Source organism: Coffea arabica, chromosome 10c (genome assembly GCF_036785885.1).
Source record: "Coffea arabica cultivar ET-39 chromosome 10c, Coffea Arabica ET-39 HiFi, whole genome shotgun sequence".
Lineage (NCBI taxonomy): Eukaryota > Viridiplantae > Streptophyta > Magnoliopsida > Gentianales > Rubiaceae > Coffea > Coffea arabica.
Window position 1 is genome coordinate 52,188,318 of NC_092329.1, and position 26,990 is coordinate 52,215,307.

Genomic DNA, 26,990 nt, shown 5'->3' on the forward strand with positions numbered 1-26,990 from the left:
AATATTAATGGTGTGTTTGGATTTCAATTTTTCAAAGAAAAAATTGCTACATTTTCTGTATACACATTTTTCAATCGCTTTTTTACGTCACGTCACATATATCAAATTGTTATAGTAATTTTTCTATAAAAAATTCATAAAAATGCAATCCAAACAAAGATTTGGACAAAAATAAATATAGCGCTAAATGTTTCAATTTCTAAACACATTTAGTCCAATTGATTAGTTTTGGTATATTGGTTTTGGAATCCAATCATATAAGTAGCATGTGCCAACCTCTAAATTCAGGAAAAAAAATTAGGAAAAAGGAAAAAAGAATTAATTGTTCTAAACAATAATCTATAATTAAAGAGCATGAATTACTCGCATGCACAATAGTCATATAGGGTAAAGACTAATTACTGCCCTTTAATCACAAATTATGGCCACCAACATTTTTTTCTTTTCTCTTTTTTTGGTAAAAAAAAATTTTAGCCACTAGCACTTGCTATTGATGCAGTCGAATTCTAGTAATAATTTGCCAAAACCAATCAATTGGACTAAAAATGGTTAGAAATTGAAACATTTGGACTAGATTTGCTTTTGTCAAAATTTTAAGGACTCAAATTGCTAATGTCCCAAATATTTGTCATCAAAACTGCAATTTTCTCAATGTTATAATCATGCTCGTTAGGAACACAAGTGTTTACGTAAGTGTCTACATCAAAAACAAAAGAAAACAAGATTTAGTACCTTTTTTTTTTTTTTTTTTGAGAAAAACAAAAGAGTTAGTACTAGTACTTTAATTAGAGGCGTTTGTTTGGTTTCTTTGGTGAATGATTATGCGTATTGCACTTTGCTCCTTTTTTTTTTTGCAAAGAAAAAGAAGGATGGGATTTAAGAAGTGAAAATGGGGAGGGAGACAATTGATCCAAAAAAATAAAAACATAAAAAAATGAGTAAATCTTTCTTACACTGATTGTATATACACTATCATCGTTAGATTCATTATATATGTGCAAAAATTGAATTTCAAATTTAAATTTTGTATAGTTGTCATTCATTCAATACTGATAGTGTATACACTGTCAATGTAGAAAAAATTAATCCATAAAAAATATATTTGTTTAAGTTATAACAAAATAAAAATAGCAATCCATTCTTTTGACACAAAAGCATCGTACAACTCAGTAGAATTGGGCATTTTGATTGCAGTGTTTTGGAGGAGAGTTTGAGGACCTATGAATAGAAGACTAGAGGATTTGCATGATGAAGAGGACTATGAGAGTACTCAGTAAAGGAAATATAATAAAACGAAAGAAAATAGGTATATGAGATTAACGGCTTCCAAAAGAAATATACAATATACAATTATATGGAATGGGATTACCTGGAAAAAAAAAAGTTATTTGAAGTAATAATATAGTATCTTTTGTGGTGTAATGCATGTGAGATAAAAAATTGTATTTAAAATGTAAGTAGAATAATGTTTACAAATTTTTTTCCTAAATTGTACTATCCAAACGGAGTCATGAGTGAATTTGATGGATTTGGGAGAGCCTAGGGCATCAATTACTCTTTGTAAGTCTTAAGCTCATAAGGAAGAAAATCTCAGGCTTGATGAGCATCAATATACAGTACTTATAGGTTAAATCTCAAGTTCGACCCTTTTTTTTTCCTTGCATCAAACGATATGTCTATAACAGATGGAATCTATCTGGAAATCCATCAAGCGAATCTGATAAAAAAGAAGAAAAGAATTTAACTGTAGTTATTCTTAAAGCGTAAAGTAGAGATGGAGAAAGCGCATTCCAACAAGCGAGAAAGAAAATGTCTTGATAATCTCTACTATTAGGCAGCTCGGTTGGTCACGGAAGCCTCCTTAGGAACCGTTGTCCAGTCCCACCAGGATTCGAGTCCCATGATTACCGTGTTCGAAGGGATGGGGCCTCTCTCTTCTCGAGCCGCAGGGGGATTAGTCGGACCGAAGGCCCCGATACCCCCTGCGTCAGAAAAAAAAAGAAAAAGAAAAAAAGAAGGTAGTATTTGGTTAAAGCATTGAAATGGTAATCTTGTGTATCTTTTTACATGTAATACAAGGATCCAACGAATGAAAATGCTGCGAAACAAGTGAAGGCTATAAATTACAAATTTTTGGCCCGTGCTAGAATGAGATTTTTTTTTACTAGAAAAAAAATTTTGATAACATGACCTCTTTGAAGAAGTTAAAGAGGGTGAAAAGAATAATTTGGTATTAATTTCAATCAAATTTTAGTTCTGACAGGGCTAGAGATTATTTACAGTTGGTTCAATCGGACAATGTATCTTACGGTTGATAATGCAAATGGAGTTGATTTGTAATTGAATGAATGGAATTGATTGTGAGATCCAACTTTTAGTGAATGATAAAAGTTAGTTATATTTTCAAACATTTTTATTTAAATTTGTTAGTTTAGTGCCTTCAATTTTTGATATTCGAATATTTTGCAATGAGATCAATAGGTGAGCACTAAAACATGACCAAAAAAATTAAATAAATCACAGGGCTCGTATGTGAAGTTCTTATCCTAAGGGATTTAGCCCCAAGTTTTGGTGAAATGTTGATCGTTTTATAGGCAAATGTAAGAAGATTTTTAGTGAGGAACCTAAAATATCTTGTTGGAGCTCATTTGTTGGTCAACTTTATTTAAGAAAGAAGAAGGCAATGCAGGATTACATTGTGCAATACACGATTTTTGCACTCATATGAGTGTGTACCAGAGGTACTATTCTTTCCACTTTCTTTTACTAGCAATAATGCACATGTGCAATGCACAAAACAAATATACTTTTTTTTTTCCTAATAAAGCACTAAAGTAATTCTTTTTCAAAAAAATATCTTCCCAAAAAATTACAATCCAAAATGGAGTCTAATACTTTTTCTTGTGCTCTTGGTAGGTTAATAGAGGCTTGTAATACCAATCATTTTTTTTTTCTGGAGATCAAAAAGTAAATAGTCTATCCTATAATTCTTGATGCATAGATAATGGAGATAGCAAGAAAGCACGAGCAAAGACCTATTTTCCTTCTTTAAAGCAGGACTTCACTATTGTTAGTATAAAGGAACCTTAATCTAAATCCTATGATGGTTATCTATACCGATCTTTCTTCCACTTTTTTTTTTTTTTTTTTGGGGTCACATCAAGGATTCTTTTACTCTTGGTTGCTACATATATCAATTCTTATAGCATCCACCGTTTTGTTTTTTAGACCATTACATGTTATTTAATAAATCTCACAAGCGTTTTATTCGTGGGGCTGTCTAACAGGTGTTTATTAGGCACTTGTTAAGTTATAGTTCAGATGTCAGATTTTTTAAAATGTAAATTAATTAGAAAAAGAAAATAAATATAAGGGAGATTATGTAAAATTAAATAGGAAGAGTATATAAATACGAAGCAGAGTGATAATTATTTTTTTTTAAAAAGAATGTAATAATTGTTAGTACGTGTATATATATAGTAAGTTAGATGAATTTTAACGTTTTGGGTTTCGGCACCCATTAGAAAAATTATTGATTGATTTATTTATTTTTGGAAAACTTCCAAAAAATAAATAAATATTGTTAGATAAGATATTGAAGGGATTTATTTAGTCACTTAACGTACACAACCTACATGGCAAGCGGTGGACGTATGGACAGTCTTGGGCCGCTTGATATGGGCTGCTCTTCAAGTGGAGAAGCTCCTGGGAAGACGTCCATTTCTTCATCCGAGCTTGTAAAACTTTAGAAGCTCCAATTTTCACTTTAGCCCCGTAAGATTTCATTCATATCAAATTGCACCTCATTGCCACCAAAAACTCATAAACCATTGAACTAAACATAAATATCAACTAAAAATTGAATCTATTATTTCTATATAGTCGATCAAGGATGTCCATGAAGCCTAATGAGATATCCAAAATCAATGAAAAACTACTAAAGAATAACTAAATATCACAACTTTTACACGAACAAGAAAGGAATCAACGCTAAGAATTTAACTTTCTATAAGGAAATGTATGAAATTGACGTTCAGCAAAAGTATGAGCAAAAGGAATCTTGCTGGAGATCAACAAAAAGGATAACCGAGGCTGTACAACATATCTAAGTCTACAGCAAATTATATAAGGAGTTATAGAAATATTCTCAATTGCCTCTCACGTTATGTGCACTATGCAGAGAACATAAAACCACAATGGAAGATAAGTATTCCTTCAGAAAAGGAAGATAATCTATGTAGAATGACAATGTATCCACAATTTATGCGTCTTGATCTAGTTCTAGAATGTAATAATTGTGCTTGAAGCTTGATTTCCCCATGAACCAAAACAGTTGGGATCCTCTATGCCACTATTCGGTGCCAAATCCAGTGTCAATCCCACTTATCACGTGATGGTAGAAGAATTTTAAATGAATAGCACATGACAAATTAAATAAATAGGACACTTGGTATAAATATAGAAGTGACACTGAATTGCCACTGAAAAAGTGACACTGAAGATCCTGTGTGAAACCAAAATGTCATGAACCGGATCCACTATAGCTTAAAATTGTGCACAAATTAAGGAACAATTGCAAAGGTGAGAAGGGCAATACAAAAGAGCAAGAAAATGGCTTGCAAGGAAAATGTCACCTCAATGTCCAGAATGGGAAGCCAAGGTCATGCACTGTCTACCCTCTAGTGAAGTTGGGAAAAGAGAATATTCCTCGTGCACTTGAAGAGCACTAGAAACTTGAAACACTAAATTAATAATTGCTTAAGCTTTTACAATTACACAACTTGAAGATATTGCACCTATTGTTTTTTAGCACTCCTTTACTGAATGGATAGATGAACTGCTATGACCATCTACTTCATCATGTCAAGTAAGACGAATGATCTTTTCTGACTCCACCATATTCTTGTCCTCAATTCCTTTTATTGAACCTAATGAGTGCTTGATCCATAGATCCACATATTTCTTGGTACAATGACAAACTTCTCATTAATTTGTATGACCAACCGCCATTTGGTTTCATGTGCAGTAATATCCAGAAGCTAAAAAAAAAAAGAAAAAGAAAAAGGGCAATAGCGCAGTTTAGGACATCCCTCTTCGTTGGTAGTAGTAATACAGGGAGAAAGTTAATGGGCAGATGAACTTCTATGACCATCTACACCATCATGCCGAGTAAGACGAAGAATCTCTTCTGATTCTACCATGTTCTTGTCCTTCATTTTTGGTTGGAGGAAGCTAGTTGAGATCAAACAGAAAATTCCTCTTGTCGAATCTAAGATCCACTGTGAAGTTAATTATTTCGCCAACCCAATCGATCTTAATATTTTTTTTGGTACAATGATGAGCTTCTCACTTCTTGTACCAGTCACTGTTTGGTTTCATGTGCAGTAATTCTCAAGAAGTTAAGAGAGTTTTGGATTTCCCACTTCGTTGGAACTAGTAAGAAAGTTAGATTTTTTTTTAATTTTTTTTTAATGGAAGAAGTGATTTTTAACAAAAATTAGAAAGAGGAGACACAATGATGATTGTATTGATGGACTTTTTTTTTTTTTTTTTGTTTGTATTCATGGACAAAAACAATGATGAATGTATTGATGGACAAAAAGAATGTTGATTAGACGAGCCTTTTAATTCGGTTTCTGATGTACGTTTTCGTTCAACTTTTGCAAAGTATATGATTCTCTACCATATTCTACATGTCATATCATCTGATTCAAACCATATTTACAAGTTTAAGCTTTCTGTGTTTTCCTTTATAGTTGTAGAACGTGTTTGTTGTGTGTATATATCTTGTTCTTTGTTTTTTTCGGAAATTTTTGGAGCTTGCATTGTGCAGATGCAAACATTCGCATTTCGCAACACAGGAATGTGACCAACAGCTTTAGTTGACGGAAGGGATGTCCTGAAAATGGCAGAGTTTTCCTCCTGTTATGCCTCTGACGCTCAAGTCAGTAATAGGTTTCACTAGAGGCGGCAACCTGGATCAGAATCCATTTATCCATCCATTTGACCCTTAATTAAATGGATTTGGATTGCCGATTTTCAGTGGTGGTTTTAAATGGTTTGACCAATTAAATCCACTTAAGTTAATGGTTTTAAATGGATTATCCATATAAACCATATAAAACCAATTACTTCAAAAAAAAAAAAAAAACGTCAATCCCTCTGACTCTGAAGTTCCAAGCCAACAAGTTCTGAAGTTCCATAATACCCCAGTCGCTGCCATAGATAAATACCCCAGTTGCTGCCATGGATAAACTAATGATGCCTTAATTTCTCTTTTTTTCTGAATTTTTGGTAACTGATAAGACGAAGCCCTAAATTGTCTAAGTGACGTTCTATTTAATTCTTCAATTAGAGCACTTGATTTAGCCAGAGTATTGAGATGCTGGTTATTACTATACCATAAATGAAAGCAAACCCTAGTTTTTGATGATGCTAAAGGTAGTATGGAAATGTTGGCCAACGGGTCGAAATGTATGAAGATGAATCATACGACCCGAATATTCTACAACTAGTGCGAGATTGTAGAATTTTGTTCAGATTTGAGGATTAGATCTTTGTGAGCTTTAATCCATTTTCTTCAGCAAACGGAGAAGAAGATGGATAAGAAATAGAAAGAAGAAAACAGCAGAGGAAAATGAACAAAAAAGATAAAGAAAGGAATTTCCTATTTGATGGTTAAATGGATTTTAAATGGATAATTGGATATCCATCATCCATTTGGATCCAATCCGTATACAATCATTTAATAAATGAATTTAAGTGGATTAGACCATTTAATCCATAATCCATTTATGTGAAACCAATTATCATCCATATATCCATTTTGACACCTCTAGGTTTCACTAGAAAAAAAGTTGAAGAAAGAAGAAAGCCAATAATGCTTTTTCCTTTTAATTCCTCCCAAAAAACAAGTGCTTACCTTTAAGATCAGAGGGTCTTTTATCTCCGAGTCCTTGGGATCAGTGCACAGTTATCATTGAATATTCTTTCTCTCGATGAACATTGGTTCGAGGCAATCGTGTATTAATTATTATACTATCAAAGGCTTTTACAAGCGCTGACTGCTTTAAAGATTGCCTCTCATGAATCTTTATATTGTCATTATTTTGAAAACTTTTTTATTGATATATTTTGCAAATATGTATTTTAATTATCTTTTTATTTCACATACATTAAATTATACAAGTTTTACGTACGATATTTTGCTTTTCTCAAAATGATTCGAAAAGAGGGCAATGTCATCGAAGAATTCGTGAAGCTTTTGTGATCTGTGTATTCATGAGATGAATTCTACAACGTTGAATAAGAAAACATGATGCAGCTTCAGGGTTCTGGTAGACTGCTTTGTTTCCTTTTTCTCTCTCTTTTTTCCCGAATCTGCCAAAGCAAGATATCTTTGTGTCTATTCGTGCAATAGACGGGCTCAAAGTTAATTCAAAACGATTCATTGCATCAATTCCACGATAAGACAAGACGTTATCACTCCAATTATCGTGTAACCTGAATGAAAGGCCAAACAAATGAAAAAGTTGGAGCCCAGAGGCCAGAATCCTCCAATAATCTTCATACTTTATGTGAGAAAATTATACGGACTAAAGTGTACACCACAACATTAGGATTAATCTGAACCGAATAAGATAAACAAAGTTGGTGGCATTCGTGTGGATTCCACACTCCTCCCCATTTACTAATAATTTCTGAGTCCCACATTTTTGCATTAACTTAGTGCTATCCTCTTCAGCAATCCATCTAGAGTTTGTTGGTTGGGTTTAAGGGCCAGCAAGCAAATGCATCAATTTTTTAATCGACCCTAAATTACTACAGTGTAGACCAAGAAAAAATTATGCTCGAATGATGAGAGTGGACAGCCAAAAGTTAGTGTTATGTTTCTTGGAAGTTCTTGTCGATTACACCCCAGGACTAGGAGCGGACCTTGTTGTGTACGCTGTACAGGGTTTCTGCATTTGGTACTGTACAATGTTTTCCTGTGGGATTCCCTGAAAAAGAATTAGGTATCAATAATAATGAAGTAGTTGAATATAACTGTCCAACTTGTTAGTTATAGAATATACAAGGATTGGTCAAAACATACAAATCAGGAACGTACGTGAATCGAAGTCAAACAAAATGACTTATCTGATGGCAGTAGTTTCAAATGATATATTTTGGTTGGAGAACTCGTTCAAAGCCATTAATGGACAATTCAGTTCTTATTATCTAAGTAGTAGTTTTCTCAAAATCCATCTAACTATGAAAGAAAATGATAGCTAAGGTGCAATATTTTCACCTCAGTTATACTAGCTTATGGTCCAATGGCGACCGCTGCTTCCACTCTTTAATCCCCAGGGCAAATGAGACGCAGATGATAATCATAAATGCATGTGGTAATAATATTGATATTGACAGTATCAATATTCATCTGGATCAAGTTTTGGACTCATGTAGCTGGGTTGATTAGTTCCTAACTTGACAATGACTCAGGCCTACAATATGCAAAGCAACTATATATGTGCCAGGATTCCCAAACATTGCATAGGGGATGGCATATCTAGTGATGGAGGCCGAATATGAAAAGGCATATATACGAGTATATACAAAGAGCTCGAATGGTCATGTTATTCTTCAAGAAAATAAAATAGATGTAATTCGCAATTCTCCTACCCATGCTTAGCAATATCGGCCGATTTTGATACGAATCGGTCGATTTGTAATCGAAACGATGGCAACAGATATGATGTCGAGTCGTAATTGGAACAGAGAGAACAAGTACGATACTGATTCCTAAATCACAGATATTACTGTATCCGCGACAACTCGCTCTGACTCGGCCGATTCAAATCCGTGATACATGGTATCGGCCGATATATTCGAATTCATCCAGAGTCAATTCAAATATTTTTTCAGATTGTGTGTGTGTGTTTTTTTTGTATTTTCTAATTTTAGCAATTTTTTTAAGATTTTTTGAAAATGTTTATGTGCTATATTGTGCGATTACCTGATATTCAATCAATATGCAGCGACGGATATGAAACAACCAAGACCATGACGTGACCGTGACCCGCCACAGCAAACCATGCTCCTACCCCTTCTCAAAAACAAAAGAAGAATTCCGAAATCTTGAGGCTTGGCAGATACCACAAGCAGTCCTTACTTACCACGATTCTATCAACACATGCACAATACATGTGATCAACGTAATGATGCAGGAAACTTGTCCTTTTGGACCAAATAACAGAAGAAACTGATCAAAAAGCCATAAGGGCTTGTAACACTTATCTCATTCTTCCGTTTCTTGCAAGGTGTAGTAGTCATGCTTTTGCAATGTGGCGGCTAAACTAACTTAATCGACAAACGTTAACCTTCAACTATAAAACAAGCTCAATCTTTCTGCTTCTTTTTCTTGTACTTCATCCTCTTTCACCACTTCTCCTCAATTATTGTACGGTAATTTCTTGAATGTTATGTCTACTTACTATTACGAATTCTGTTCCACCTGTCATTTCTTGTTAGTGTCAATTCTGGTCAGTACCATTTTGTTCAGACCAATGACCGACATAGAGGATCTAAGGCAGCATCCAATATTCATCAGGACTGAGCCATATCTTGTATGTGATTGTGTTTTTGGCCAACAAGAACAGGTAGATCATCTTGATAAGATATTAGCAAATTTTCTTCACTATATAAAGCAACTTCATCGTCTTCTTTTTTATTGCACAAAGGCGTTGTTATCTTGCCATAAAGGCTTTGCCACCTTAGTGCAAAAATCCCACTTTTGCCTCCACTAGTGAAAGAAAAGCCTCTGTTTTCGCCTATAAATAGCGGACTTTAAGGCGTGTGTCCACCACAGTCTCTAGCTCATCTTCCCTCTTCAATATTCCTTCTTTCTTGCTAACTGAGATTAGCTCGTCCTTGCTGATAATGGCTTCCAATCACACAACTCCTCAGGATGCTAAACTTTCCTTCCCTGCCAATGATGTTGAACGTCAAATGGGCCATGAAATCAAACAAAAGGACATTAATTACTCGAAAAGAGCACAATGGCTCCGGGCAGCAGTCCTAGGAGCCAATGATGGATTGGTTTCCACGGCTTCCTTAATGATGGGAGTTGGAGCAGTTAAACCCGACATCAAAACCATGATCCTAACTGGATTTGCTGGTTTAGTAGCCGGGGCATGTTCCATGGCCATCGGGGAATTTGTCTCCGTTTACTCGCAACTTGACATAGAGGTGGCTCAAATGGAGAGAGACAACAGAAAGGCGATCACTATGCAGAGACAAGAGGCAGAAGAAGAAGAGGGAGATAAGGAGAGTTTACCAAATCCATTACAAGCGGCAGTGGCATCAGCTCTTGCATTTTCAGTAGGTGCACTGGTTCCACTGCTTGCTGCATCATTCATAAGGGAATATAAGCTGAGACTTGGTGCGATCGTTGCAGCAGTTACTGCTGCTTTAGTATTGTTTGGATGGTTAGGGGCTGTATTAGGGAAGGCACCAAGAATAAGGTCCTCAGCTAGGGTTCTTTTTGGAGGTTGGCTGGCTATGGCCATAACATTTGGCTTGACAAAATTGATTGGCTCTAGTGGGCTGTAAATTAGAGTTAATCAAACTCGCTTCTTTTTCTTTTTCCTTTTTTTTTGTTTTTTTTTTCTTTTGCAATCTTTACATCATGTATAATTGTGCTACCTTTTCTTGTGTATCAAGTCTTTTGATTTGAATAAGTTTTTGCCATGCATCCAATGAATCTAGTGGATCCTAGTCCAAGAATATTTCTTGCTAAACACAAGTCTCTTTTGTGGTAGACACTTTCTTTATCCTATATATCTTTCTTTTCTTGGTAACGAGATGAAGGAGTCCGGTTCAATTTGATAGTCACAAGAGACGCTCTTACAGTCTTACTACTTTGCAGCAAGCCCTTGCTAGGAGGAACTTCAGTTTTCTATCCCTAAAAAGGTCAGTTCAATAATAGCAAGAATACTTATAAGAATAAGATGCTTAATATCAATTAAGCGACCAGAAAGTGCATAGTTTTTAGGATTCACTTTACCTCTTTTTTAGTCATTTCCCCCCTTGACTCAAGAAACCAGTTGATTGTTAAATTGAGGCTTCCTTTTACTGGTTTATATTCGCAATGCAGATTTGTTAAATCAGCGAAAACGAATGGTCGCACTGGTAGTCAAATGCAAATTAAGGTAAAAGTAGATGTGATGCCTTTGATCTGCTAAAACTATTTCCAATCTGGATCGTCAAGAATGTTTTGACTTCAAAATGTGACCAACCAGTTTGGTCAATACCATGGTTGTCAAAATTGCGATCCGAATCAGAGGATCGATCAGCAAAATTGATCCGATCATACATATAATTGAAAATTGTCTTAATATGCATAGGAATGTTAGAATCGTTAGTGGGATCATAAGGGATCGTAAGATCGTACGATCTTATGAATTTTTGAAAATTTTATAAATGTGGGGCTAAATTTTGAACTAAATGAGAACATTTGGAGCAGGTATCAAAGAATTAGATCCTTTAATTATAATTTTGCAACAATTTTTGTCTCAAAAACAAAAGCTACAACAAAAAAGGTTTTGGGAACAAATTAATGAAACAAATAGAGACAAAGTCACAAAGGATGAAGAGAGAGAAAGTTTCTTTGGTTTTTCCCATCTCGATTCTAAACTTCTTCCCCATCTAGATTCCAATAAATTTGCCAATCTCCCGTCCCTAATTCTCTATTGTCATTGTATCCTTGTCTAAGTTCAAGGAATTTCCAGCAGAAGAAGTCATCCAATGAAAATAATAGCGAGTACCTGTAACTCCTAATTTGATTGTTTCTTTTAATTATACTTATCAGCTATATATGCCTACTAAATGTTTTTACTATCAACTGTTAAGATGAGTTGTATTCTTATTTCTAATTAGACAAGATGCCCAGACCTTTTTTTTTTTCATTTTGGGGGTTCCGTTGCTTTTCTTTCCTTTTTTTTTGTGGTTATTTTGTGACATTGAAATATATAGCTATGGACTTCACTGGGGTTTCGTTTATTTTTTTTGTTGTTGTTATTTTGTGACATTAAAAAATATATAGTTGTGGATTTCATTCTAATGCTCATTTATAATATTTGCTGTCCTTGTATTACTTAATATTCTTGTGAACCGTATCTGAAGTTGTGTCAATGGTATTTATTCTTCTATGTTGATATGGGTTTTACTAATAATTTATCAATGGTGTTTATTCTTCTATGTTGGTCTGGATTTTACTAGAAGTCTCGGATTTATTAGAAGTCAAAAAAAAGTCTAAAAATAATTGAGATACGTAAATAATTAATAATTTTAATGTTGGAGATCTTGGATTTGGAAGTTATGACTTTTTATTGTTGGTGCAGATTAATGATTATATTGGATTTGAAATTATTGTTATGTAAACGGTAAAGCATTTGGTTTTAAGACTTGTAATTATAATTTATAATTGTTTATATTCTTCTTCGATCTCTATTTCTTGTCAAACTATAGGTAAAAAATGCAATATGTTTATAAATAATTTACTTATTTGATATCGTTTTGGTTGTATAAAACTGTATATGAACTTCAAATTAATTAATTTAATTAATTTGGAAGTTTTTTGTGGGATTTTATGACTCTACTATCCGATCCTGTGAAACTAAAATCGATCCTATATAGTGTTCCGATTTTGCAAAACTTGGTAAGTACTCGTACAGGACAATAGAAGTAGTGACTAAAAGGCTAAACAAAGTATCTCTTTTATTTATTTATCTTTTTCTTTTCCTTATTCTTAGTGTAGTCCAAGAACGTAAATCCATGTGTGACCCAAAAGGACATTTTTCCGGTCAACTTAAACATGTCCTGTAACGCTAAGAACAGCTTAGGTGTTGAGGCTCATCTTTCTGAAGATGATTCCCACATTCATGGTATTCACTTCATCGTATTGTCAGATGAATCAAGATGTTCTAGAAACAATCGCATTCAGCAAAAAGAGTAGGAAAAGACCCCGAAAAGATGCAAGGTGTTTCTGCATATAATTGTTAAAAAAATGTATACAAGACACATTGCTCATTAAGTGGCTAGGCTTATTAACACTTTTCTCAAACGATAAAACTTGTTAAATAGTTTCAACTATTAACCTTGCAAAAGAAAACAAACACAATTCTAGATAAATATATGGACAAACACGTAACAAAGATAAGGGGTGGGCATGGGTCGGTCAGGTATCCGTCTCGTACATCATTTGACTGAATCAATACGCACTTTGCCGATTAGTCATTTTCTGACATTTATCCGTCCCACATATCATCGGGTATTCAGTTATCAAATATTACCCACTAAGATAGGGTCGAATTTGCCTCACCCTACTTATTACTTAATTTTTTTGAAAAATGATTTATACTAATTTAATTCTGTATCTTACTTATTCATCTAAAACTTAACAAAAAAAATTTTTTCTCAAAAAAAGCTCCTGCCAAGAAACAAACATGCAAAGAGAATACAAAGAAAAAGCAAAAAAAAAAAAAAAAATAATAATAATAATAAAAGAACTCAAAATTAATGAAAATTTCAAATAAGTTGTACTTTTTTAAAAATATATATTCCACATCAATTAAACTTTTTACTAAAAATATAAGATCGTGACCTCTACAAATAAATATTGTAAACAAATTATAGCCTCCCATATTTGTAGTGCAATTTGTTTATGGAAATTACTAATTAGCTCTAAAAGTATATTTTTAGTAGTGTGTGTATATAAATAAATAAATAAATATATATATATATATATATATGCGGGATAGATTGGGTACTCACAGATTCTTAATTGCATAATATATATATATATGCGGGATAGATTGGGTACTCACAGATTCTTAATTGCATAATTCTAACTCACCCGCATACCTAATAAGATATAGCGCTTCATTCTGTTTAGACCAATAGATTCTTGGTAAATATTCTATATATCACTTTCTAGTTTCTGATTCACGTTAAAGCGACATGCTTCCTACCATTCCTCCAATTTTGGAGTTCAAGTAGTTGTCCGAGAGGAGAGGAGAGGGACGAGAACGAGCATAGTTCTACAAGAATCAAGAATAGGACAATGAAAAAGCAAATATGAATTGGAAACTGAATTGACCATTGATTGTTTATAAAGACAACCATTGTGGGAAAATACAACAGCTAAAGCGGATACATAGAGCGGGTGGAAAAATGATGAACCAACAACACTCAGTAACCATCCAATTGAAGTCCAGCAAACTGTCATCTTGGCCAAAAAACTCTCTTCCAGAGGTACACACAAAAAATGAGGAAAATCCATCCCCATAGCCTGCAAGAAGGCGATCTCGCGAAGTACTCAGCAAACCTCGCTTTTTGCATTTTCTTCCTTCGAATTTACTGATTTCCAAGCTTAAGCTTAATGCCCCAAGCAATTACCTCTTTCCGTTCAATCACCAAATGCCAATGCAAACCAGTGCAAGCTCTGTACAGACCAGTTACTTCTTTGCGCTCTTAAAATTTTACAACCTACGGTATCTTGAAAAGATTTTTAAGCTTCGCAACCAGCTTCCATTCTTCAAGAGATAGATCTTCCTGCAGGTTTTTAGGCACACAAGCGAATTTAAATTACAACATGTTCAAATTTCGGAATCTGCCCGAGAAAAATTTCAGGATCTCCTGGAGAGGAAATAAGTAAAGAATTTAGTTTGCCATACCCTATAGTTGGCTTTTAGTATGTCGATTGACCTCCTTGAGATATGGCTGACAAGCTCATCTTCAATCTCAAAGTGCCTTCCAAACATCTTCTGTTGCTCCTCAGGATTACTGCCAACAATCTGTAGAAGCATAAAAGACAAGATTAAACACTACAAAACCTAAACAGTAATGCAAATTGTGGACTCACAAACTCCAGCAACACAAATCTGTCATTACATTTTAAAACACGAGAAGACTAAAGGCATCATCAACGTCTTTATAATGCATAAAGGTTATGAATTTCCTCCAGCCAAATACTTTAATTACCAACCCAAGTACTATTTTTGACATCAGAACATGAAGAACAGCATATATTATTTATTATCAGTTGAACTGCAGAAACAAATATGTGCAAATTCTATTCAGACACTATCGTTGTCTCAAATGATTAATAGCAGCTCCCGACTGTTATACATTTGAGATCATACAAAACGATTACACATTCTAACTTTCTGATTTGCAATAGTTTTTGGACTCCCTCTCCATTATGAAAAAGAGAAGTTAAAGCAAACAAGAGTATGAAAGCCAGACAAGCCCCATCTGCCATTTCCCATTTGCACAGGAAGCTCATCCTCACATGTACTAACCTCTTATTCACAAACATCGCCACTTTAAACCCCTTTAATTGGATCAACAGAACATAGGTTTCTGAAAGGAGGACCTTCTTCTTTTACTAAAATCAACCAATTCAATCAATAACAATATATCTAATTCTTAATATGAAGGACCAGAAGCTATTCTAAGGCCGGTGAAGAATTTCCAATGTAGCAAGTGGAACTGAATGCAGGATTCCATGGGCTGAGATTTTCATGGAAAGGAGCAAAAAACTGTCTTTTGATTTGGTGGCCAGATAATTGATCCAGAATAAGATAAAAAACAAACAGCAATAATTCTTTGAAGGATTTAGATATTTTTTTATATGTATCTATTTCAAGACTTGAAGCACAACAGTATAAAAATCATTTGAACCAGACCAATTCCTGTAACCACCATGCCAACTTGAGCAAATAAGTCTTAGAAAAAATTTCTCATTGGTTCTGTTCTAATAAGAAGCATTACCAAGTTTATTTCCCATAATATCAAAAGGTTTTGCCAAGTGCAAGAATCCTTTACAAACCATTAACTTCTCAGTCACTGTCAGCCTTTTTAAATCTAAACCAGTGCCAGAATCTAGAAAATCAAAAAAATCAATCATCAACACCTTTTAAAGATAGTCAAAGCGGTGATATTTATAATGTTTGACCATGCAAGTTAGTAATAAAGGAAGATCACTTGGTTTCTGCTTTTGCCTTGCATGGTTAGATTTAGCTAACTGCAGGCAGTTACCATCTTAATCACACTCTTCAACTTTCCTTCACAAACCTTCTACTGGATTTTACTCTTTCCCCTTAAAATTCTGTGACTAAAAATTACAAAAATCCATTTACATGAAGACAGGAGCTTTTTCAATTTCAGTATGCAGCGAACAAGTGCTTCCATCTCATGCTATAGAGTGTCCAAAAAAAAGTCCTTATCCAAATGACCATTACAATTTATGACCACCATATTAGTTTGCAGTTTGATGCCCATTGATAGCCTACATGTACAAACTACTCAACTACTAAGTTAATATTACTATCCAAATTCATCAAGGAAGCACATATTCATCAGAAAACCAATCTCAAAATTAGATATTGGAAACCTAAATCCAGGATATGTACCTTGATGGCCACCTTTAGGCCTTTCTTGGCATAGTCAACAGGTTTATGGTTGTTCTCAATGGACGCAATTCGTCCAATGTCGATGAAGTCCTTCTGAGGAATGCAAATTGGGGTTCCGACCTGCATGCATTGGAAACTGCCATCAGAAACCCTCAAAAAGAGAAAAGATATAAGCAAACAAGAAATCAGAACACAGAAATATAAGATAATAATGTCATGTCAAGAATCAATATGCTATATATTGATAACATGCATCTTGCAGGAGTGAGCTGAAAATAGCAAAAAGAGGACAATAGTGACAAAACCAAACTATAAAAGCAAATAACTCTTCAGGAATAGGAAAAGATGATGAAGTCATGTATTATGACATTTTAACTTATAAAAGGTAAAGAGTGAATGGTTGAAAGTGGTGCAAAATCTGACTCTTAAGCAATATTCAAGATGGAAAAGTAACATAAATTGACTAACAAAACTTTTAAGATATCATCACAACAAGAAAGAATCCTAACCATTTCTTAGAATCCAAAATTTCTAGTTTCCTACTCCCTAAAATCAGCATCATGAAATTGACAACTAGAACAACAATAATAAATCAATCAACATGTAACTAATTTAAGCAAATCTTTACTATACTATTACTATACTATGCAAATCAAAATTAACAAGAATAATCAACAAAATGTCAATTGAATAATTTCACATCTCCGTTATTATTTGGAATACCATGTCCCACACTAGCTGTTGAAAATTATCTTAAGAATCACAAAATTAATACAATACCTTTGCAACACCTTCAAGAACATCCACTCCCAATACAATGGGATCTTTCTTGTTGAAAACACAGTTTGGTATGATCTTAAGAACACAGGGGAATACAGCATCATCAGCAGCTTCCTTCTTCTTCTCCTCCTTGAGGTTGTCAATATAAGCCTTAAACTGATCAAATAGGTGATAGATGATATCTGCACAGAATATCTTGACACCAAGCTCATCTGCAAGTTCTCGAGCCTCTGGAGTCACCCTAACATCAAAGGCCAAGATAGTGGCATACTCTTTCTTCTTCTCGAGCATCACGCTTGCCTTCATGACATCTTTCTTATGCACAGGACCAATGCCTATACCACTCACAGGTATATTGACCACCGGAGTCTTCAAAAACTCCAGTAGTGCTTCTAATGAACCAAGGGTAGAGGCCTGTACATAAACTCCCTCACCACTTTTATCAATTCTGTTCATCACTGTCCTCATATCCTCCATAGCTGCTTCCTTAATATCTTCTAAATCATCATCAGGACCAACAACATATAGCCCAGTGCCAGCAATAGCATGCTCAAGACCCTGAAAAGAAAAGATCAGAAACTAAAACTACCTCTGAATGGGAAACAAAAATATTATACAACAGGACAGAGATCTCTTATGGCAGGGAGCTAACTGTGAAAGGTGAATCAAGCTTTGTGACACCAGAGGCTACTAGAGAGTGGCCTCCTGAGCTAGTGCCATTTACCACAAAAAATTTAGACTTCTTCAAGACAAGTTCGTAGTACACCAGTGCTACTTACCAAGCAACAGATGAATTTACAGAGTTGGCTCATGACAGCCATGTCATCATTTCCAAAGCTAAAAACTATAGAACCAGGATTGCAGAAGTCCAACTAAAATTGATATATGTAGAATACATATGGTGTCCACTGTAGTGGCAAATTTGTGAACATGTTGCTCCTTAGCGATAAAGAATACAGGTTAACGTCTTACACCAAATAAATAAAAAACGCACCTGTGCAGTGATCTTTATCCCCTGGGCAGCCTTGATTTTTTTATGATGCACATAAGTTCCCTGAATCAGGCAATCACCAAATTGTCAGTTTAAGAATTCAACTGTACAAGCATAAAAAACCTAATATGGGAGAAAAATGTCTTCAAAAGTGACTAGCTTTCCACTGAAGTATGCATGACAAAGAAAAGAGCAAAGAAACATTAACCCCAAAGTGCCAAAGACAGCTACAGATTGTCAAGCTCCAAAACCTAAAAATGCTCACAAAATTTATGTGCTTATTTTGTACTGATGCAACAGTACAAGTAAAAGCGAAACTTCTTTCACAAAGAAAAAGGTGAGTACATCATTTAAGTAATAATTGGATGGAGGATTTGCTCCAACTAAGAGATGATTGCAAAGAAGCACAGATTAAACGTTTTAACGGACTAGCAGTTCGAAAAAAGTTGGTTTATCGGCTTTAAGCCATTAGTTTAATGGTCTCCAGCAGATGACTAAATGACATACTCAATCCTTCACTACGTCACAAAAGTAATGATAGCTAATAAAGAAAAACACACTAAAAAAGGAAATCATAGTCCCCAAGTTCTGACTGCATGAGAGATGGGCATGATTGCAGCAGCTATTCTGCAACTACAAAAGGTACGGTCCCTTGGAAAAGCAAACACAAACATTTTGTCATTGAAGAGATTGAACAATGTTATGACCTTAGATGGCTAATCCCATGAAAATGTAGGAAAAATTCCCACAGCTTCTTACTTCTCTTCCTCTTGCTCTCTTACACCAACCTCAACTCCTACTACACTCTAAATCCTCAGATTATCAGAGCCAAAATTTATATACTACTAATTTTCTAAAGATTCTTCCAACAGGTTCTAAATCAAATCATATCCACTATCACTTCCAGGTGCTGCATCAACCACTACTTAATTCCATAACGACTTTACTAAGTTAGCTGCTAAGTCCGCAAAAAGAGCGTTCTTATTTATCTTAAGCTACAAATCCTTTTCCTCAAGCTCAAACACGGAACCAACAAATATCGATCATTTTGTTAGAGCCATCACTAAATCCCCGGAAGGAAATATCTTCTTCTTGGCCAAATATTCTTCTATACCTAAACCACATGACTGAAAACCACATCATTTTTCAAGAAAATCCAAACAGAAAGATTAATCTGCATCGATATGAAGAAATAAAACAAGAGTGCAGAACAAATTCTAAAAGAAAATTCAAGCAATATGCTAGATGGTGCCAGGTAAATGTCAATGAAAAATATAAAATAGAAGTCCTGTTTAGTAACTCTTCAGAGATATTCGAACATGATAACACAACCTATTTTCATCATTCACGTGAAAAATACTTATTTGACACAAGAAAAATTCCTGATCCTATCTCATCCTGATTTTGGGAAGTCCCAACAAGCTTAAAATATATGAATTGCTCCCTCTTGGGGACAGGAAAAGCAAAATGTGGAATCATATTAGGTACAAGAAGATTATGATAAATAAGCCCAGAAATACTTCTATGGGAACTCAGTAGTTAAGTCATTTGACTTCAGGAACAGCCTCCAAATCTACATATTCCATAACACGTAAGCTATACTAGTAAATATTTGTAAAATCACTATTCGTGTTCCCAATTTTTTATGGTCCAGACAACAAGCATTCTACCAACTTCAGCACTTTTTGGTCTTCTGTTCACGTTTTTGCTCCACCCATCCACAAACTATGAACTTTTCCTAGGATAAATCCAACATATCTCCCAACACCACCCATCGCCTCATGTTATTAAGTCATCTGACTTCAGAACAGCCTCCAAAGTTACATATTTTGTGACCCACACGGAATACTAGTAACATATTTGTAAGATTACTCTTCATGTTCCAAAACTTTTTATGATTCAAACGACAAGCATAGTGCCTTTAGATCTTTGGTCCACGTTTATGCAACCCATCCGCAAACTATGAACTTTTCCTAGAACAAATAGACATATCTCCCAACGAATAGTGAAATGGGCCAGAGTCCAAAAACAGAAAAAGATCCTCACAAAAAAAAGGGGTTTTTTTTTTACCTTCACTCGGAGTTCTTTCATTGGATGGGGCGTCAATAGTGCTCGAATACTGGTGACAATTGGACCCTAAAAATGACAACAAGTGTAAGAGCATTACAGTTATTTAAGATCCAAAAGTACCAGGTACCAATTGAAAGATTACCTGCATGCCACAAACAACTATTTGATCTCCTTCATGGAGTACACCATTAACTAAGACCACATCAATTGTTGTCCCATGTCCTTCAACAACCTTAACCTCCAAAACGGTACACTGCCAACATGAAAGTCGTAATTCAGTCAAAAGCATATGCTGTTTACAAATCACATAAACCATATCTTTTCTGCTTTGAACACCAACAATTAATTTTTATTTCACAAGATCAAAACTTTGAAAGTTTTTACACGGAGGACATCCCTGAATACAGCAGGTGTACTATAGCAACTTCTGAAGGGATACTAAAGAAAGAAAATACTAACAAAACGATACCTGCACTTCATCCTGATAAGTTAATTTCTCAACCATTGTCTTTTGAGTCCATTGAACAAGTAATAAAAGCAAGTCTGGGATCCCTTCACCACTGTAACATCAATATAACCCAAACCGCACTTAAAGATTGTACGTGAAATACACAAAAAATTCATAAATTAAAACAACTTGAACACCAGGGCTGCAACATCAGTGAATAACAAACAAAACCTGATCGCACTAGTAGGCACAATGCTGAAAGTCTCCCCCATTTCTTTGTTCTTATAGTACAATTCAGTGTTTATTCCTTGCTCCTTGAACTGGGTAATAACCTGTAGTGCGTGAAGTAGAAAATCATGAATTATTAAAGCAAGAAACTCAACATGTTGAAAAGGAAATCGATATATTCTAAAACCTGAGTGAGCCTCATGTTGAATTCAACTTGAATATCTTTTGACTGTTGCTTCATGGCCTTCATGATAGGTGCATTTCTGCATGTTTTCCATCCATAGAGTCTGTCAACCTTATTCAGGGCAACAATAAATTCTGTATTCCTCATCTTCAAAAGATTGAGTGATTCGATAGTTTGTGGCTCCAACCCATGCATAATATCCACAACGAGAATAGCAATATCACATAAACCTGAGCCTCGAGAACGCAAGTTGGTGAACGATTCATGTCCTGGAGTGTCAATAACCAATAAACCTGGGACACTCAGCTTTGCATCAGCTTTTAGTTCCTTGGTTCTCTCACGTATATTCCCTGCTGGGAAATATGTTGCACCTATTTGTTGAGTAATACCTCCAGCTTCACCTTCCTGAACATTGGTACCCCGAATGCAGTCAAGTAACTTAGTTTTGCCAGTATCAACATGGCCCATAATGCAGCAAATAGGCGAGCGGAGATTATTTTCACCCCGAGTGGGGGGAGCAACTGGTTCTGCAGCATCCGTTTTAGTAGGAGCTTCTCGTTGCTTCTGTTTTTCGACAACCCCAACCTCAGGATTCACAGATTTTAGTGGTGCAGTTGCAGTCTTTGACGCCAAAGGGCGAGACCCTGCATCATTTGTAGCAGGCCTTGTGCTCTTTAACTCCTTTTTACCCACATTTTCAGGCTCGGAATCAACCTCTTCATCAGCAAAAGCACTTTTACCAGGCAGTTTAAGATCAGCATCATCCCAACTTTTGGCATCCCATTCTTCATCATCATCTTCTTCTTCTACTTCAACCTCATTCTCCTCCTCAACTTCAACTTCTTGGGGTTTCTCTACTTCCAAAACTTGCACTTCCTCAAACTTTTCTGTTTCCACAGAGTCGACCTCAGATCCAATTTCTGATTCTTTTATTTCTTGGCTTTCAGCAGCCTCTGCAACAGCCGCACCATTTGCTTGAGAAGCTGGCTTTGACTTTTTTGTCTGGTACTTGGGCCGTTTCGTAGGCACCCCAACAGCATCCCCTGTAGGTAATGGCAAGCCCCCAGCATTGGCTAGTATCTGTTTCCTCATCGCCTCCAATCTACGAGCTTCTTCCTTCTGTTTACCAGTTAATAGCTTCCCTTCTTGCTTTTTCTTCATGAGTTTCTCTTTTTCCCTCTCCTTCTTCAAGCGTTTCTTTTCTTCTGCTAGCCTCTCAAGTTCTTCCTGCCTACGACGCTCCTCTTCTTCTTTTCTTAACTTCTCCTCTTCTTCCCTTTTTTTCCTTTCTTCAGCTTCTTTAAGTCTTGCAAGTCTCTCTTGCATCTCTCTCACATGCTTTGGAACTTTCTTGTCCGAAGCTTTACCCTTGGTTTCATTTTTACTATCTTCTTGTTTGTCTTCTGTCACAGGTGCAGCTGCAGCTGCTTTTTTCTCGTTCTCCTTTTCCTTCTTCTTCTTCTTCTTCTTTGCTGCTGCAGACTCTGCAGGCCCTCCTTCTTCAGCTTCTTTTTCACCTGCACCAGCATCAAAAGAGACATTCTTGAATATTTCATATTAAGACTGAGACATGCATACTCCCCCTACGTATTTAATACAGTGGATCTAGTGCAATTATTAATCCATTTCTAGGAATAAAACCAATTATTTCCTCAAAAAAGTTAACTTATTTAGGCACAATTATTGTTTTCATATCCTCCAGTCAGTCACTTCCCTCATTGTTAGCCGAAGAACCTTGTCCTGACACATTTTTCCAACCACCAGGCCTCAGGGAGAACTGAAAAAGTCTTGCCTTCAAAGATCTCACATCCTCTACTTCAGCACCCTCATCACTCCCATGCAATACACACAGTGCACATACAAATCTCACAAAGTTTGCACCAGTACATTTCTTTTCACAACTTACAACCTAGACCACCTCACGTAGTAAGCACCCTTCACGTTTTTAACCAAAACAAATCCATACGAACAGTCACCATTTTCAAGAAACAGTATTCTCAACTCTCAGTTTCACCCTCTATGCAGAAATAGTAGAAGCCAGCAGTTACAACCAGAACCATGTAGAATGCTACAGATATCAGGTAGAACGCATGTATAACGTTTGGATATCAAACCAACTTTAACCAAACCAGAAAAAAAATTCTTAAGCAATAACATTAAAGAAATAAACAAACACCACACCAACTTATTACTTTACTTCCACTTCAGATACTCCAAATTTACCCCTAATATGTTAAACCCAAGATAGTCTGACTGAAGCTAGACTCTCAGATATGTGCATTTACATTGTCAATTACCAGTATCTCTTTGCTGTTAAAATTTTCAAGAAATATCAGAATTTACTAGTAATGAAGAGCTAAACAAAACCATGTAATCCTGTAACTTGGCAGTATGATCTTCAAGAATCTTAATCTACTAAAAAACTATCCATCTCGGATTCTTACCCTAATTTACGCTTCTGGTTAATGAATTTAAAATTGAAAATCCCATCTTTACTATACCTAACTTTAGCATAAGACATCATTAAGATCATGAATAAGCAAGAGATACATTAATCATTTAGCAATATGCAAATAAATTAAATGAGTGAATTTAAAAGATCAGGAATTTAAAAAGAAAGGCGATTTCGTTTCGTAGGAAACAAAAAATGGGATGATTTCAAAGGTGTGGTTTGCAGGAAAAAGCTGGAGATCAGACTGAACTTTGAATAAAAAATTTTCTATACATTAAGAACATGAACGAAAACTAAAATAGAATGCAGGCTAGCTCAGTGATAGCAAAAGATGATTATACAAGTCTCAACTCAATTTTTGACATACACAATTTAGACAATTGAGGCTTAAAAGCCTGTAGCTATATCAAACTGTAAGCTTATATTTAATACCCACTGAGAATATTTAGAATTATCATGACCTCAAAATAATTGCATAGCTATTTAGATGACTTTCCTTCAATGCAACTCAACTGGAACCTTAAGTCACATAGTATACATGGAAAGAACTTAAAAAGAAAAGATTAAAAGTTTGTGATTAACAAAATATGTCAAACTTAAGATTATTACAAGGGAACCATAAAATTGAAAAAATGTACACATAGATAACTATTTTGTCTATGATAAAGATATTGAAACTGACACACACATGCAATCAATCAATTGAATGAATGTGGAGTTGAACATTCTTTTCATATTACAAATTGACAAGTTCACAATCAGCAAATACACATATCCTAGTTAGAGTGCAAAGTGAAAAAGTGAAAAGTTAGACAAGTAAGGGAGTAGGAAAAGAAGAGGCAATTACGGTGGCAAAATGAAAGCTAATTGCCCCTGATAAAATTCCATAAGTTTTAATCCTCTCTTTATATCTATCCTTATTTTGGTTTTCTTAAAGTACTCAGGAAGTTTATTCATACATAAGAAAACAATAAAAACTATACTATTTACAAGTATGATGATAAGGTAACTGACCTGCACCATCTTGCTCAAGCTGAGATTGAACTTTCTCCTCAGCAGTTGGCTCCAGAAGACCAGGTGTAGGAGTGGGAGAAGGTTTTGATACAGGAGGCGCTTCTCCAAGTTCAGCAAGAATCTTGTCCAAATCCTCCTCTTCTTGGGCAGTTCTTCCACTCTTCTTTTTCTTCTTCTTATTTTTTAAAGTCTCTGCAACATCTTCAGCTATCTGCTTTGAACTAGCACTAACGCTAGGCTGATCAGCCTCAGCTACAACCAAGGACTCATCCCCAGTTCCAGCATCAAGTGCACTAATTGCGCCACTACCCTTCTTTTTAGATGACTTCTTCTTACCAGAAAACATAGCAACTGATGTGTCTAATTCATCCAGAGCACTTGTACCATCTCCTGCTGCTTCAGCTCCTGACTTGGACATAGAAACTTCTTCAATGGTATCTTCATCAAGAACTGCAGCATCAAATGAATTAGCACTGCTTTTTTTTGAAGACTTGGAAGACTTCTTTTTCTTTCCTGTGAAGGTAATAGAAGCAATATCCTCATCTTCCTCTTTACTCTCTTCTTTGTTTTCCCCATCCTCAAGCCCATTAAAACTAGATGTCGAAAACAAACTATCACCACCCTTCTTACCTGTTTTCGATGGCTTCTTCTTCCCAGAGAACTCAATCAAAGGCTCCCCATTATCAGACTGTTGCCCAGAAACTAAATCATCAACACCTCCATCATCCTCATCACCAATTGCACCAAAAGGCGATGTCGTAAATGCACCACTGCCACCCTTCTTACCAGATTTTGATGGCTTTTTCTTCCCAGAAAATGCAATCACTGTCTCATCATCCTTATCAGACAGCTCTCCAGAAGCCGAACCTCCAACCGCTTCATCATCCTCAACTCCAATAGCATCAAATGCTGCAGCACTGAACCCACTTTTACCACCACCCTTTTTTGACTTTGTTGGCTTTTTCTTACCAGTAAAGGCGATCACATTCTCCCCATCATCCTCACTACCCCCGCTCTCACCATCTCTACCCTGAGTTAATTCCGAAACCTCAGTTTCACCATCTTCATCCCCTAACAATCCAAAGTTCCCAGAACTAAAGACACTGTTGCTCTTATTGTTCCCACCCTTCTTCGCCTTCCCTTTCTTTTTGCCTGCAAACTGTATATCCAGTGCCTCATCATGCTCTTTGTCATCAATTCTCTCCTCCAGCTGGTCATCATCATCGTCATCTTCTTTTAATCCTCCTTTCTTTGCATTCCCCTTCTTACCCTTCTTCTTACCACCACCAACCGTAGCAGTCTTCTCTTCCTGAACATTACTCTCCTCAGACAACTCTGTCCCAACTGAATACTCATCATCATCAATCACTAAATTCTTCTTCTTAGACTTGCCCCCACCAACGCCACCCTGCGTCGCCCCGGCCACCTCATCATCACGAGCACTCGGCTTCTTTCTACCCATTGAGAGATATCGACGAATACAAATTCTCTACAATATTCTTAACTCTAATCTAGAAACCTAACTTTATCTTCAAAACCCGGAGTCAGAAACCCTAAAAAGCACAAGATTCAATCAAATTAGTCCATGTTTACGAAATTTAACATAAATACACAAGCTTAACTGATAAATTATAAATTTTCTACATAAAATGTTTCAAATAACCAACAGTAGATTATCATCAACGATTTTCTGGCAGAATCATATCAAAATTAACCTATAAGAAGTACCTGAACAATCTAATACTGATTCATATCAATCAGAAATATTCAGACTGAAAAATACCTGGAAAAGTTGGCTCCGATCAGAATATTATCCGAAAGTAAATACAGAGGCCGATAAAAGTTAACGGGGGTTCTGTATCTAATATGATGAAAAGCAAAATTTAGGGAAGAAGTTTTGGTTGAAAGATTGGATTTTAGCTGATGGAGAAAGTAGAAAATACTAGTACTATATAGGCTGCTGGGGAAGAAGCAAAGAAGGGAAATGAGAGAGGCAAAACGAATTCGTAAAGGGTGTTTTTGGGCCGTGATGGTTAGGTCCATTGGAGGATTGATGAGAGTCTACTCGGCTCTTAGGGTTGGGTTTTTGTGGAACCCAAATGAGGATTTCTCTCTCTCTCTCTCTCTCTCTCTCTCTCGCTCTCTCTTCTCTTTTTTTTTCATTTTGTTTTTGTTATTGTTTTTGGTACAAAACTATAATAACGTGAAAGTTGCTTTTTTTATTACCTATATAGTAAAAGAGCGAATGGAATTGCTAAGGGTTGTGATTGTTGTGCTGACGTGGCTGGATTTTATTCGCTGGCTGGTGGTCGTCACTCACGTGGGAGTCGCGTGCTTTTGCTGGGAGGAGAAGTGCAATCCTTCTT

The 26,990-nt window shown here is 35.6% G+C and overlaps 2 protein-coding genes across 2 annotated transcripts; one reads left to right on the forward strand and one right to left on the reverse strand.

The window, feature by feature from the left end:
* The first annotated feature begins 9,452 nt into the window (after positions 1–9,452).
* Positions 9,453–10,748, forward strand: LOC113714902 (vacuolar iron transporter homolog 2). The gene is made up of 2 exons (XM_027239037.2): positions 9,453–9,641; positions 9,949–10,748. Exons 1-2 carry the CDS (start codon positions 9,465–9,467, stop codon positions 10,591–10,593), a joined length of 822 nt encoding a protein of 273 aa, XP_027094838.2. The 5' UTR covers positions 9,453–9,464; the 3' UTR covers positions 10,594–10,748.
* Positions 10,749–14,119: 3,371 nt separating this feature from the next.
* Positions 14,120–26,767, reverse strand: LOC113714452 (uncharacterized). The gene is made up of 12 exons (XM_072068949.1): positions 26,408–26,767; positions 24,625–26,177; positions 21,162–22,675; positions 20,978–21,078; positions 20,768–20,858; positions 20,441–20,551; positions 20,299–20,364; positions 18,232–18,291; positions 17,238–17,795; positions 16,458–16,577; positions 14,718–14,837; positions 14,120–14,595 (listed from the first exon to the last, which is right to left on the reverse strand). The coding sequence occupies exons 2-12, from the start codon at positions 26,084–26,086 to the stop codon at positions 14,530–14,532; spliced, it is 4,269 nt and encodes a 1,422-aa protein (XP_071925050.1). The 5' UTR covers positions 26,087–26,177; positions 26,408–26,767; the 3' UTR covers positions 14,120–14,529.
* Between the last annotated feature and the right edge of the window lie 223 nt (positions 26,768–26,990).